The sequence below is a fragment of the Schistocerca gregaria genome, chromosome 10 (genome assembly GCF_023897955.1).
Source record: "Schistocerca gregaria isolate iqSchGreg1 chromosome 10, iqSchGreg1.2, whole genome shotgun sequence".
NCBI classification, from domain to species: Eukaryota; Metazoa; Arthropoda; class Insecta; order Orthoptera; family Acrididae; genus Schistocerca; species Schistocerca gregaria.
This window is the reverse complement of record NC_064929.1, coordinates 218,002,212-218,018,017: the sequence shown is the minus strand read 5'-3', so window position 1 is coordinate 218,018,017 and position 15,806 is coordinate 218,002,212. Positions and strand designations below refer to the sequence as shown.

The 15,806-nt window shown below is 42.9% G+C and overlaps 2 protein-coding genes across 2 annotated transcripts in view; one reads left to right on the top strand and one right to left on the bottom strand.

The window, feature by feature from the left end:
* Positions 1–15,806, bottom strand: part of LOC126293252 (angiotensin-converting enzyme-like) — a 1,024,671-nt gene that overhangs the window by 357,166 nt on the left and 651,699 nt on the right. The window lies entirely within an intron of this gene.
* Positions 13,025–15,806, top strand: part of LOC126293509 (uncharacterized) — a 34,574-nt gene continuing 31,792 nt past the window's right edge. The window contains exon 1 of the mRNA XM_049986760.1: positions 13,025–13,113. Coding sequence (XP_049842717.1) covers positions 13,099–13,113 — 15 coding nt within the window. The 5' untranslated portion in view covers positions 13,025–13,098. The remainder of the gene's footprint in view (positions 13,114–15,806) is intronic.

Below are 15,806 nucleotides of genomic sequence, written 5' to 3'. Positions count from 1 at the left end.
TGTTAGAAGCATGTATTTAAAGCAAACCTGACCTGCATCCTCGTAGTGGCACCTCTAGCGTCACTTTTGTGCGACTGGAGCGAAATCTTTCAGATTGTAATCTCCCCCCTCCTTCCTACTCCCATCTGTTGTGCACATTATACAATGCCCAGCACAAGTAATTAATAAGCAAACTGTTTTGTGAAGATTTCAGAGGAGTGAAGATTACAATAAACTTTCAAGTTTACTTAGGTTGTCATTCTGAGATGGCTCCAGTTCTTTTTGTGTAGGGCTTTGATTTTTGAAGCCGAAAATCTAACATGACGCCCTCACGGTTGGAAGTAAATAAATTGGAAGATTGCTGCTGCAGAATTTTCCACTGGTTTTCTCACATTTCAGTGTAACATATAGTATTTTGATTTTTCACAGTAACAGCCGAAATTACATTGTTAGCTCCTATTCTACAAAAAATGCGTCCGATTACATCAGAGGCAAGCTAACGACTCTCATACACTGCGGAAATAACAATATTCTAAAGGGTTTATAGTTTTTCTTAACAAATGAATTCCTACCAGTTTCCGTTGCGCTATTAATTTCGATTATTATTTCATAAATAAATCCAGAAACAAACATAGTAAACAGTGCAGGACTCCGTAATTAGTAAGAGAAGTGTTAAGCGTGCAAATAATTCGTAATTTCAAAAGTTGACGGTCAGAGACTGCCGACCTGCCGACAGTTGAAGAGGTCGTAATGTATAATAGGCAGGCATCTATCCAGACCTTCACACAGGAATCCCAAACTGCATCACGATCCACTGCAAGTTCTACGACAGTTGGGTGGGAGGTGAGAAAACTTGGATTTCATGGCCACACATCACGCCGTAAATGCCAAACGACGCCTCGCTTGAGGTAAGGAGCGTAAACGTTGGACGATTGAACAGTAGAAAAACGTTGTGTGGAGTGACGAATCACGGTACACAATGTGGTGATCCGGTGGCAGGGTGTGGTTTATGTCGAATGCCCGGTGAACCTCATCTGCCAACGTGTGTAGTGCCATCAGTAAAATTCGGAGACGGTAGTGTTATGGTGTGCTCGTGTTTTTCATGGAGGGGGCTTCACCCCTTGTTGTTTTGCGTAGCACTATTACAACACAGGCCTACATTGATCTTTTAAGCATCTTCTTCCTTCCCACTGTTTAATTCGGGAATGGCGTTGCACCTTTCAACACGACCGAGCACCTGTTCATAATGCGCGGCCTGTGACGGAGTGGTTACACGACAATAACATCCCTGTAATGGACTGGCCTGCTCAGGGTCCTGACATGAATCCTATAGAGCACCTTTGGAATGTTTTGGAACGCCGACTTCGTGCCAGGCCTCATCGACCGACATCGATACCTCTCCTCAATGCAGCACTCCGTGAAGAATGGGCTGCCATTCCCCAAGAAACCTTCCAGCAGCTGATTGAACGTATGCCTGCGAAAGTGGAAACAGACATCAAAGTTGAGGGTGGGCCAACATCACACTGAATTCCAGCATTACCGATGGAGGGCACCACGAACTTGAAAGCCATTTCAGCCAGGTGTCCGCATACTTTTAATAACATAGTGTATTGTGTGTGTTCATATATAAATGTGTGAAATATGTCAGAATACCATGATAACGGCGGCTATGGCGACTATGCTACTGCTGCTGCTGGTAGTGGTCTTTGTGGTGGTGGTGGTGGTGGTGGTGGTGATGATGTCTGCGCAGATGCTGTAGCGACAGAGGGGGAGCAGTGGAAAGACTCGTGGACTCCCACTCTGGCTGACAGGGATTTAAATCACACCGGAGTCTTGTGGTTTTCCTGAATCATTTAAGTAGAATGCTGGGACAAGCGCACGGTCGGAATTGTCCATCGTTCTTCCATTCAGAATTCGTACTCAGTCTGTAATGGCCGCGTCGTCGACGGGACATTGAACCCTAGCCTTTCTTCCCCACCCTAAAAGCTTCCACACAGAATGATAAATGGCCGACAATTTCGGCAGCGTTACATCGCCGCAATCAGGTGCTGTCTTCTACATCCGCATGTACACACAGCGCGATTCAATAAGAAAGAGCAGATTGAGTTGTTTATTACAGACAAGTTATGAAACACAGAAACATGTCACTGGATACAGGAATGTTCACAGTTTTGTGTTCGCACAGAAACTGCAGCATACGCTCAACATGAGACAGTTAAGGTCTAAATTCCTTACTGACTTTTCTTCCAAAATATTCAAAAAGGCAATGTACTCAAGAGTAGTCGCACACATAAGTGGAAACAAATTAGTTAACGTATCACAGTTTGGACTCCAGGAGGATTGCTCTACCGCGGATGCTATTTATACATTCGCTCATCGAATATTTCAAACCTTAAATAATAAAATAGCGCCATTTGGTATTTTTTGTGATCTCAAGGCGTTTAATTTTGCTGATCATGTTACTCTCTCAAAAAATCTCACGTTTTATGGAATTGATGGCTTTACGCACAGCTGGTTTCAACCATAGTTAACAAAAAGAATTGTAAATGCTGTGCCCACTAACTAAAACAATGTCGCGAGAGTAAAAAAAATTGCTGACTAAGTAGAAATCCCAAAGGAAGTACTATACGCTTCAATTTCGGGCCCACTCCTGTTGTGTAAGTATGTAAATGGCATTCCACGTAACATTCAACAAGCATAATTGTTACTTTCTGCAGTCAGTACTAGTGTTATAATAAATCGAATTAGAGAGGAAGTAACAGAACAGATGGTAAATGATATTTGCCGAAGAATTATTAAATGGTTCGCTGAAAATGGACTCTCATCTTTACTATCAATTTTATGTAACAAATAAATTCGACAAAAAGGCGTGCAAATTGCAAAGTTCTGTTCTTTTATTTTCGCTATCAGTTTCGGCAATTCCTTATGCTATCTTCAGGACCCATACGCACCTCATAAAAATAATCTATATTGGCCTACTGGGGCCATATGTTTCAGAACGTCGTGAATTCTGAAGAGCAGCAAGTAGTCAAGTCTTGAAAGGAAGCAGCTGACAATTCACAACATCGAGAAACATACGGTCCCAGTAGGTCAATATCCGTTGTTTTTGAGAGATGCAAATGGGGCCTAAAGATGGCATAATGACTTGCCGAAACTGATAGCTAAAATAAAAAAAAGAACTTGTCACTCTGCATGACTGTTTGGCGAATTGCTTTGTTAAATACTTGACCAGCCGCTGTACCACTTCCACAACGGATCAACAGGGACTTTATTATCCATTGTCAGAACTCTCAGTGGATCAAAGGATTTCAGTATCCAGCAAGACGTATATTCGATCATTTGCCAATAACATAAAATGTCTGACAACTAGCGAAGCAAGTGATAAATCTAATTTACATTATTTGTCCTGGCCAACTCCTCCTACTCTATTGGCGAATTTCTACTTAAAAACAAGTAAGCAGTAAAAAAACGTAAAAATAAAAAAAACAAGATTAGCTGCATGAGTAGGGCTAAAATAACAATGCGTTCATTAATGTTGGCACTAATGATGTTTACGCATTTCGTAAACTGACTCGTTCCACGTCATTTTGATAAAAGAATTATTCAAATTATCTGTTGTTGTTGTTGTGGTCTTCAGTCCTGAAACTGGTTTGATGCAGCTCTCCATGCTACTCTATCCTGTGCAACCTTCTTCATCCCCCAGTACCTACTGCAACCTACATCCTTCTGAATCTGCTTAGTGTAGTCATCTCTTGGTCTCCCTCTACGATTTTTACCCTCCACGCTGCCCTCCAATACTAAATTGGTGATCCCTTGATGCCTCAGAACATGTCCTACCAACCGATCCCTTCTTCTGGTCAAGTTGTGCCACAAACTTCTCTTCTCCCCAATCCGATTCAATACTTCCTCATTAGTTACGTGATATACCCTTCTAATCTTCAGCATTCTTCTGTAGCACCACATTTCGAAAGCTTCTATTCTCTTCTTGTCCAAACTATTTATCGTCCATGATTCACTTCCATACAGGGCTACACTACTTACAAATACTTTCAGAAATGATTTCCTGACACTTAAATCTATAATCGATGTTAACAAATTTCTCTTCTTCAGAAACGCTTTCCTTGCCATTGCCAGTCTGCATTTTATATCCTCTCTACTTCGACCGTCATCAGTTATTTTACTTCCTAAATAGCAAAACTCCTTTACTACTTTAAGTGTCTCATTTCCTAATCTAATTCCCTCAGCATCACCCGATTTAATTTGACTACATTCCATTATCCTCGTTTTGCTTTTGTTGATGTTCATCTTATATCCTCCTTTCAAGACACTGTCCATTCCGTTCAACTGCTCTTCCAAGTCCTTTGCCGTCTCTGACAGAATTACAATGTCATCGGCGAACCTCAAAGTTTTTATTTCTTCTCCATGAATTTTAATACCTACTCCGAATTTTTCTTTTGTTTCCTTCACTGCTTGCTCAATATACAGATTGAATAACATCGGGGAGAGACTACAACCCTGTCTCACTCCCTTCCCAACCACTGCTTCCCTTCCATGTCCCCCGACTCTTATAACTGCCATCTGGTTTCTGTACAAATTGTAAATAGCCTTTCGCTCCCTGTATGTTAACCCTGCCACCTTCAGAATTTGAAAGAGAGTATTCCAGTCAACATTGTCAAAAGCTTTCTCTAAGTCTACAAATGCTAGAAACTTAGGTTTGCCTTTCCTTAATCTTTCTTCTAAGATAGTTCGTAGGGTCAGTATTGCCTCACGTGTTCCAACATTTCTACGGAATCCGAACTGATCTTCCCCGAGGTCGGCTTCTACTAGTTTTTCCATTCGTCTATAAAGAACTCGCGTTAGTATTTTGCAGCTGTGACTTATTAAACTGATAGTTCGGTAATTTTCACATCTGTCAACACCTGCTTCCTTTGGGATTGGAATTATTATATTCTTCTTGAAGTCTGAGGATATTTCGCCTGTCTCATACATCTTGCTCACCAGATGGTAGAGTTTTGTCAGGACTGGCTCTCCCAATGCTGTCAGTAGTTCCAATGGAATGTTGTCGACTCCGGGGGCCTTGTTTCGACTCAGGTCTTTCAGTGCTTTGTCAGACTCTTCACGCAGTATCGTATCTCCCATTTCATCTTCATCTACATCCTCTTCCATTTCCATAATATTGTTCTGAAGTACATCGCCCTTGTATAAGACCCTCTATATACTCCTTCCACCTTTCTGCTTTCCCTTCTTTGGTTTCCATCTGAGCTCTTAATATTGATGCAAGTGTTTCTCTTATCTCCAAAGGTCTCTTTAATTTTCCTGTAGGCAGTATCTATCTTACCCCTAGTGAGATAAGCCTCTACATCCTTACATTTGTCCTCTAGCCATCCCTGCTTAGCCATTTTGCACTTCCTGTCGATCTCATTTTTGAGAAGTTTGTATTCCTTTATGCCTGCTTCATTTACTGCATTTTTATATTTTCTCCTTTCATGAATTAAATTCAATATTTCTTCTGTTACCCAAGGATTTCTTCTAGCCCTCGTCTTTTTACCTACTTGATCCTCTGCTGCCTTCACTACTTCATCCCTCAAAGCTACCCATTCTTCTTCTATTGTATTTCTTTCCCCCATTCCTGTCAATTGCTCCCTTACGCTCTCCTTGAAACTCCGTACAACCTCTGGTTCTTTTAGTTTATCCAGGTCCCATCTCCTTAAATTCCCACCTTTTTGCAGTTTCTTCAGTTTTAATCTACAGGTCATAACCAATAGATTGTGGTCAGAGTCCACATCTGCCCCTGGAAATGGCTTACAATTTAAGACCTGGTTCCTAAATCTCTGTCGTACCATTATATAATCTATCTGAAACCTGTCAGTATCTCCAGGCTTCTTCCATGTATATAGCCTTCTTTTATGATTCTTGAACCAAGTGTTAGCTATGATTAAGTTGTGCTCTGTGCAAAATTCTACCAGGTAACTTCCTCTTTCATTTCTTTGCCCCAGTCCATATTCACCTAGTACGTTTCCTTCTCTCCCTTTTCCTACTACCGAATTCCAGTCACCCATGACTATTAAATTTTCGTCACCCTTCACTATTTGAATAATTTCTCTTATTTGATCATACATTTCTTCAACTTCTTCGTTATCTGCAGAACTAGTTGGCATATAAACTTGTACTACTGTAGTAGGTGTGGGCTTCGTATCTATCTTGGCCACAATAATGCGTTCACTATGCTGTTTGTAGTAGCTTACCCGCATTCCTATTTTCCTATTCATTATTAAACCGACTCCTGCATTACCCCTATTTGATTTTGTGTTTATAACCCTGTAGTCACCTGACCAGAAGTCTTGTTCCTCCTGCCACCGAACTTCAGTAATTCCCGCTATATCCAACTTTAACCTATCCATTTCCCTTTTTAAATTTTCTAACCTACCTGCCCGATTAAGGGATCTGACATTCCACGCTCCCACCCGTAGAACGCCAGTTTTCTTTCTCCTGATAACGACATCCTCTTGTGTAGTCCCTGCCCGGAGGTCCGAATGGGGAACTATTTTACCTCCGGAATATTTTACCCAAGAGGATGCCATCATCATTTAATCATAAGTAAAGCTGCATGCCCCGGGAAAAATTACGGCCGTAGTTTCCCCTTGCTTTCAGCCGTTCGCAGTACCAGCACAGCAAGGCTGTTTTGGTTATTGTTACAAGGCCAGATCAGTCAATCATCCAGACTGTTGCCCCTGCAACTACTGAAAAGGCTGCTGCCCCTCTTCAGGAACCACACGTTTGTCTGGCCTCTCAACAGATACCCCTCCGTTGTGGTTGCACCTACGGTACGGCTATCTGTATCGCTGAGGCACGCAAGCCTCCCCACCAGCGGCAAGGTCCTTGGTTCATGGGGGGGAGGGGGGATCAAATTATCTATGGAACATGTAAGTAACTACTATGAGCTACATCTGCCTACAATATTCTCCTAATAAACCAAAGTCAACCGAACTTCGTTCCATTTCAAGTCGCTTTTCAACATTACGCTATGTACTTTAATCGTCATGACAGTGTGTATGTGCACGCCACTAATACTGTTTCCAAACATGTCAGGTTTGTTTTTCCTCCTCACCTTAATTACCTTTGCCCACATTTAGAGTAAGCCACAATTCATCACAGCAAAGAGAAATTCTCTCTCAGTCAACGACTACACCTTCTCTTACGCTGCAACATTTGTGAGCAAACACTCGCAGTCTGCTACTCAACGTAAGTGTCAGACCTTTGACTCTGCTACACACGAGCGATATACTGTATCTTCTCAGCCAGTATCGTGAAGTTCTGCTATGAAAAGTGAACTGCTGTATTTAATAGCAGTGGCAATTTATCTCTTTGTATCGACTGATGCTGGTAAAATAAGAAAAAGAACCCAAGTTAAAATTTATTCAACTGGTTTTGGAATGCTTTCCTTGGGAAATGCTGGCTATATTACAAAATAAATTACATTTTTCATTGAGGCCACGTGTGTACTTCCAAAAACGTATTCAAGTCGTCAATTTATTGCTCTTGCACTTTAGCTACTGGTATTTACACCATGACGATGCTCCTACAAAGATGTTATCAATAGTACTGCAGCTTGTTTTCACAACTCTTGTACATTGAATGAAGTTGAGATGGATTACATGAAATGGCAACGGACGCAGATATACAGTAGCCCTAGAAAAAAAAGTTTTAAAAACGCGCATTAATACCTCCACTCAATGTCACTCGAGTCTTTTTAGACGTTTAACAAAGCGCCACGCTACTTCATGACTTATCATCATCCATTATCAATGCCGCAAAAGAGAGTGACTGTACATTACCTGAATACAAACACGTGTAACTGCGACCTGTCACTTGTGAAGATATTATTTTCTTGCCACCAACCCAATTTTCCAGCCGTTTTAGGATAGCTTTCACTCATTAGGCGTGCAGAAGTTATGCGTTTGTGACAGTACCAAGCATCAAGCTACAAACATAAATGTCTAAGCCCAGCATGCCCCATCTACCGACCAGTCTAAAAAGCATCGAAAACTAGTCATTAGGAAATAAATATTCTCCTAGATGACTGGTCACGGTTGTCTCTATTTACGAGCAGATTTAATCTCAGTTCGGTATTTCATGCAGCCTATACCTAAACTAAAGCCGACATGGTGTCCCATAGGAAAAAGTTGCCAAGGTCTGCATCTCAACAAGAGGTAGCTACTTCCATGTATAACGCATACCACAGATTAGATCGACTTCTAAGCCTATTTATGTACTAAACTATGATCCGTCTTTATATCTCTTTATGACTACTTTGAATTATATTAGTTAAAAGCATCTCTACCCTGTTACATTTCGCCTAATACGAATATCCGACCGAAAGTGGTCTGTCCCAATCACTTGACTTTATTTGATCCCTGCAAAACAAGTCCGAAAATCGCAACAAATGTGGTATGCTGCTGTGATGTCACAGGCCACGTTACAGCCGCCGTCCCCAATAGACTGGCAAATGTCACCACTACGTAACCCTACAGAAAAACTGCATACAGTTCTTATATGTTACTTCCCTTTTCACACAAAAATATTCAGATTCAAAATGTGTAAGTGGTGCAAATTCGATTGTATTTAGAGTGATCATTTTACGCTACCTTCGCCTACCCGTAAATCTGACTGGTCCGTGACCGACAATTACTGCCCTTACACCGATGTTGAAGTATCACCTACATCACTGCTAAAGGATTTGAAACGGCTCTGAGCACTGTGCGACTTAACATCTGAGGTCATCAGTCGCCTAGAACGTAGAACTAATTAAACCTAACTAACCTAAATACATCACACACGTCCATGCTCGAGGCAGGATTCGAGCCTGCGACCGTAGCGGTCACGCGGTTCCAGACTGAAGCGCCTAGAACCGCACGGCCTCACCGGTCGGCACTAAAGGATTTGTGTGTATTGTATGGTTTACTATACCATCCGCTTGAATTCTGCCTCATCTGTAAATAAAATGCAGGCTGTGAACTGTAGATCTTCAACGGCCATTATCTTAACAAATAAGCCATTTGCTTTCCACAGATCACTAGAGGAACGTTTCCTCTAGTTTTGATCAATACTACCAGTCCCTCGCCGTAAGTCGCTGATACCTATGCACTCCCAGTCGGCCTTTCTCACTCACTCATTCAGTCTCTCTGTCACTGTCTCCTGTCACAACCACAGTGCCCTTCGTTCTGTCCTACTACTACAGTCCCCTCTCACTGTCACTCTCTCTCTCTCTCTCTCTCTCTCTCTCGTTATCGTTTACTCTGTCTCTCAGTATCACAGCCTCTTACCCACTTCAACTTTCTCTTTATCTCCCCCTTCCCATTGGCACTGTCTCCTTCACTCTTTCCCTAGCACTGTTTCTCTCACACTGCTATTGCCTCCTTCGTTCTTTCTATAGCACAACGACTGCCTACTATCTTCCAGTATTTATTACTTTTCCGTCTCTTTACCATTGCCACTGTCTTCTCCTCTCTCACCATAAAAAGGGCGCGAATGTCCTCGCATCTCAGAATTTTTGGGTAATTTTTTAAGGTAGAATGAGGCAGCTGGTACCCTATTTTTCAGACAGAGTCTTTAAACAGAAGCATATTCCCTTTTTGTTACCCAATAGGAGCACTTTTCCGCTGGTTCACTTCTTTTCCCTGCTGTAGCAGGCCAAGTCATTCACATGAACGTTATGGGTCAGCAAAATTTTGACAGTTTATTTGTATCAAACTGAAATAAAGCAAAATTAATTTTCGACCTCAGACCGGATGGAACGGGCAAAAAAATTTTTGCGTATGTTTCAGTACTACAATATAGGATTCCTAGATGATGACGGAGGCACTTAACTGAATATTTCTCCATGCTATATCACTTTATATATTACGTTTCCGCCTCACGCCTGATTTTACCTATACAAGTAGCATAACTTTGAACCTCCATATCCCGGGAACAGATAGAGATATAAATAAGAGTTGTAAGGTTCTGAGAGACTTGGATCTTAGGAATACACCGCAAAGATTACAGAAATTTGCTGTGGATAACCATTTCGGAATCCGCGGTTGGATTTTCGTATCCAAAAAGCAAGTTTTTTGGGGTGTTTCTCGATAACGGATTAAAATTTTTCAAAGCTGGGAAATACGTAGAGAATATATCACAAAAATTTTATCAATTTGCAACTGTTATTTATTACTTAGATTCCGCCTATACCGTTTTCACGTACAAAAGTAGGGTAACTTCGAAACTGAGAATTTTGGAAATGAACAAAGATACCAAGGAAATTTCCGGAATTGTTCGAGATCGGTTTCTTAGGAAATTTATGGTACAAGTTTCAGCCATTTTCTGTGCATTGCCGTCTTGGAATACTCGGCTGGGCTTTCGTCCCTTGATAACGGATAAAATCTAATAAAAAACGCTTATTTTGGGTTTTCTGAGGAACCACCCGAAAATTAATGGTGCCCCCATAAGTCGGATCAGGTCCATCGTACACCACATCAAATGCAAAGATAACCAACCGATTTGCTCCATTTACCTAAGTAGGGGCGGTGTGTAATACTTATAGCTTCAGGCTGTACTTTAAGATAGTGTCATAAAGGCGATCCTTCTGTTGGGTATACAAATGGAGGCTAGATGAAGGGCTATCCAGAACACTTGACCCTACATTTTTGTTTTCAATAGAATACTAGTTATGAGCATCGGAAAATACCGTTTCCACGTGCGCCGTTCAGGAACATGATGTACTCGTATGTCGAATGCATACCATTGTATGTATGTATACTACCTTTCTGAAGGTGACAGGGGTAAAACACAGGGCGCGACAGGCTGTGTACAATTTGTACAGAGACCAGATGGGCAGTTGTAAGAGTCAAGGGACACGAAAGGGAAGCAAGATTGAGAAGGGAGTGAGACAGAGTTGTAGCCTATTCCCGATGTTACTCAATGTGTACACTGAACAGGCAGTGAAGGAAACCAAAGAAAAATTTGGAGTAGGAATTAAAATCTAGGGAGAAGAAAAAAAAGCTTGAGGTTTGGCGATGACATTCTAGTTCTGTCAGAGACAGTAAAGGACCTGGAAGAACAGTTGAACGGAATGGACAGTGTCTTCAAAGGTGGATATAAGATGGAAATCGACAAAAGCAAAACGAGGATAATGGAGTGTATTCGAACTAAATCAGGTGATGCAATGGGAAATCATATTAGGACACAAAGTAGTAAGTGAGTAGAGATAAAGTATAGACTGGCAATGGTAAGAAAAGCGTTTCTGAAGAAGCGATATTTGTTAACATCGAGTATAGATTTAAGCGTCAGGAAGTCGTTCCCGAAAGTATTTGTATGGAGTATAGCCAGGTATGGATGTGAAACAGGAAAGATGAACAGTTCAGACAAGAAGAGAATAGAAGTTTTTGAAATGTGGTGATATGGAAGAATGCTAAAGATTAGGTGGGTAGATAACGTAACTAATGAGGCGGTACTGAATAGAATTGGGGAGGCAAGAAATTTGTGGTACAACATGAGCAAAAGAAGGGATCGGTTGATAGGACACTTTGTAAGGCATGAAGAGGTCACGAATTTAGTACTAGAGGGAAGCGTGGAGGGTAAAAATCGTAGAGGAATACCAAGAGATGAATACACTAAACCGATTCAGAAGGATGTAGGTTGCAGTAAGTACTGGGAGATGGAGCAGCTTGCACAGGATAGATTAGCATAGTGAACTGCACGGAACCAGTCTTTGGACTGAAGACCACCACAACAGCATGTAAACTAACAAGGGAACCTCCCCATCGCACCGCCCTCAGATTTAGTTATACGTTGGCACAGTGGATAGGACTTGAAATACTGAACCCAGATCAATCGAGAAAACAGGAAGAAGTTGTATGGAACTATGAAAAACATGAGCAAAATATACAAACTGAGTAGTCCATGCGCAAGATAAGAAATATCAAGCAGGATGTGAGCTCAGGAGCGCCGTGGTCCCGTGGTTAGCGTGAGCAGCTGCGGAACGAGAGGTCCTTGGTTCAAGTCTTTCCTCGAGTGAAAAGATTATTTTTTTTATTTTTGCAAAGTTGTGATCTGTCCGTTCGTTCATTGACGTCTCTGTTCACTGTAACAAGTTTAGTGCCTGTGTTTTGCGACCGCACCGCAAAACCGTGCGATTAGTAGACGAAAGGACGTGCCTCTCCAATGGGAACCGAAAACATTTGATCGCAAGGTCATAGGTCAACCGATTCCTCCACAGGAAAACATGTCTGATATATTCTATACGACACTGGTGACGGCATGTGCGTCACATGGCAGGAATATGTTGTCGACCCACCTAACTTGTACACTTGGCGAATGGGTAAAAAGATTCTTCTACCTCGCCCGATTTAGGTTTCCTTGCGGATGTGATAATCACTCCAAAAAAGTGATGAAAACATAAGAGTCTGTCACATAAACTGAAAATAAAAAATTAAACTTTTCACTCGAGGGAAGACTTGAGCCAAGGACCTCTCGATTCGGAGCTGCTCACGCTAACCACGGGACCACGGCGCTCCTGAGCTCATACTATCCTTGATGGTGCCTATCTTGCGCATTTACTACTCAGTTTGCATATTTTGCTTATTTTTTCCATAGTTCCACACAACTTCTTCCTGTTTTCTCGATTGATCTGGGTTCAGTTTTTGTGCCAACTTGTAAGTAAATCTGAGGGGAGTGCGATGGGGAGGTTCCCTTGTAAGACGGTCCATATGACTGTTGTTGAATAAGATCAACAGGATACGGAACTAACAAAGACGAAGACGCGATCTGCAGACAGATCTCTCGCGCTGGCCACCTATTGTTGCGGTCTGCGCCGTACAGGTGTTGTGCCGCAACAGGACAACAATGCGGGCAAACAGTGCGGGCCTCGGTGACGGGCGCGGGGTGCGATCGCGGGACGTCCCCCTGCCCCCCTGCCCCCCTCCACTCCAGCTACTGGGCCGCTCGCTCGCGGCGCCACTCGCCAGTGAAAGTGATCCGCGGCGGCGGCGCTGCGCTGCGGCGGGGCCCTCGCCGGTATAAAAGCGCCGCGGCGCCCTGGGACGGCAACACTCGCCAACCACACACACAGCTCAAGGGTCGGAGATGGCGAGGTTGCAGGTGAGTCAAGTCACTCGATGACGCTCGCGTCTAACTAACTCCGCGTCTACTCGCACTAACATCACGACACTCACTCACTCACCTCAACACCACACAGCACGAATCAGTTCTATCTTAGTCACCTCACCAGCATCTTTCGCAGTAATTTCTGCTACAGCTGGCAAACGTACGAGGAGGGTTGCCTCCATACTCCAGTTGTCTTAGTGGTCATTTTCTTCAGAAACGGATAAATTTCGAAAGACAGCTTCGAAATTCCGACACGGGCCCATTTGGTCAGCGCGGAGGTGTCACAGAAATGCTCAACAATCAGCAGTGTTGAGACGCTGAGACAGTGAAGTCGGCCGGCTTTGTGGCCGAGCGGTTCTAGCCGCTTCAGCCTGGAACAGCGCGACCACTACGGTCGCAGGTTCGAATCCTACCTCGGGCATGGATGTGTCCTTAGGTTAGTTAGGATTAAGTAGTTCTAAGTTCTAGGGGACTGATGTCCTCAGATGTTAAGTCCTATAGAGCTCTGAGCCATTTCAACCATTTTGAACAGTGAAGTCGTACGGCTTGACTGGCTGAAAAACGCTAAGGTTTTCTTCCTTTGACGGTCGAACTGTGAGAGCAAAACGCCTATATCTGTTCAGTGCAAGTGAGTTTAACGAGCATGTCTATACAACGATGCCATGTCTGTGTCGTATAGCAAGGAGGCAGTGTGTCAGTCCGACACACAGCCTACCCCTCTCCGGGAACACCGAAGTGACACCAGACTTAACGTCCCTGTCAGACGAACGGATAACATTCAACAATGTATCCCGTGCGATAGCTCCACGGGCCACTGCGGAGAGGTTTGGAGTTTCAGCCAAGATTTGGCGCAAACTCTGAGGACCGAGAACTTAACGCCAACACCTCTTCCCTTGACGCCAAATACTAGCTAATTGTGTATGTGGTGTCTGTTCTTTTCGTCCTGTCCGCAAAAAAAGACACTACACATATAAGTAATTAAGGCGAAGACAGCCAATGAAGTCTCCAGTGCAGGTGCACACCGAGCCCGAACTTTCATGGGAATCGAGTAACGAGGCTAACGATCAGATGCGCTATGTCAGTAGTGCGTGGTGTAAGCTGAGAATTCGTGCCTGGCGGCAGAGGTGCTAGACAGCGCCTTGCAGGTGTAGTGACCACCGCGTCCGGATGGCGCAGTGGTCATTGCATCTGCCTGATAGCCAGCAGACCTGGATACGAATCCTGGTCCGGCACAAATTTCCAGCTTGACCCTTTGTATCTACATATTAACAATGGCTATTTCCTACACCAGGATTCGAACAAGCGTCCCTCCGAGTCGAAAACTGACGTGCGTCACCGACCTCGCGTGCAGAGATGCCTTAAAGACATTTCGATGGCCTTACTCGCAAAAATCCTAAAATACTCGCTCCAAAACAAGTCAAGAGACGTACCACTTACTCCAATATATATCCCGCCTACTGACCAAGACAGTGAAATTAGAGAAATTCTGACCGATACAGAACGATAGCGACAGTCTTACGTCTCGCGTAAAATCGGCAAATAGAAGAAGAAAGGACGGTAGTGGGAATAGAAGTGGTTCATAATGTACCTTCCACCACATACCTTAGGGTGGCCTGCGGAGTGCAGATACTCAGAAATCAATGGAAACTTGAAGTGGACACTTTTAGTCCTGTGTTATAAGAGTGCTTCATCTTCAACGTTTCAGTTCAATATTTAGGGTCCTTTATTGCAATACTGACGCAAATAAAATGCATATACGAGAGACGTTGTAGAGTACCTGAAATGCACAAGACGGTGTACAAAATTAGTACGTCTTTAACGTAAATAGGCACAAGAAAACAGGCCTACTGCATTGGTCAGGCACAGTTAAATGAAACTTAATCGCTCAGACGTATTCCTCCTATTTACCGTAGTCATTTCTCCATTGGAGTTCAACGTAGTGTCCAGGAAGTGCGCCATTGCAACACCTTGACATGGCGATAGAAGTCCCTCATTAATCAAATGAAGCCATGAAGATAAAAACAGATTTCGTCTTGGGCTGTCGGTGACTTCACTTGGTCGCAAAATAATGTTCGTGAAAAATTTGTACATCTCCACTTATATTCTTTATTATTTAACAAATCTATGAGTGAAACGCAATTGTCGTTTGGAGTAATACTATGCAGCTCTGCTGCGTCAAGAACGCGTCTTTTTTCATATTGTTCTGTTTCCATTCAGATTTACCAGAAAGGATCGGTAGCGATGTCATATTGTTCGCTGACGATGCTCATATCTACAAGGAGTATCATTGTTGAACGATCGTAACAAGATGCTGAAACACTTGGGCAAAATGGCCAGTTTGTGTAATAACTGCCAGTTCTTTTTTAAATTTCGGTACTTTAAGGGCTGTCGTTTAAACAGTTTGAAATATCCCATTAAAAGATATGCGGCTGACATTGCTCAAATATCCTCAGCTAATACAAAAAAGCGGTATGAAATGGGACGAACACGAAAAATCAACAATAGAATGGAAGACTGAGATATTCTGCATGGGTAGTGACAAAATGCAGTGCGTCTCTGAAATAACCTCGTTAGTTCCACCACTTCTAGAGTACTCTTCCGGTGTTCGCAGACCTTATTAAGTAGGCGTCAGAACAGACATCTAACGACTTCTAGGGTGCGCTGCTACGGTCGTAACAGATCGGAAG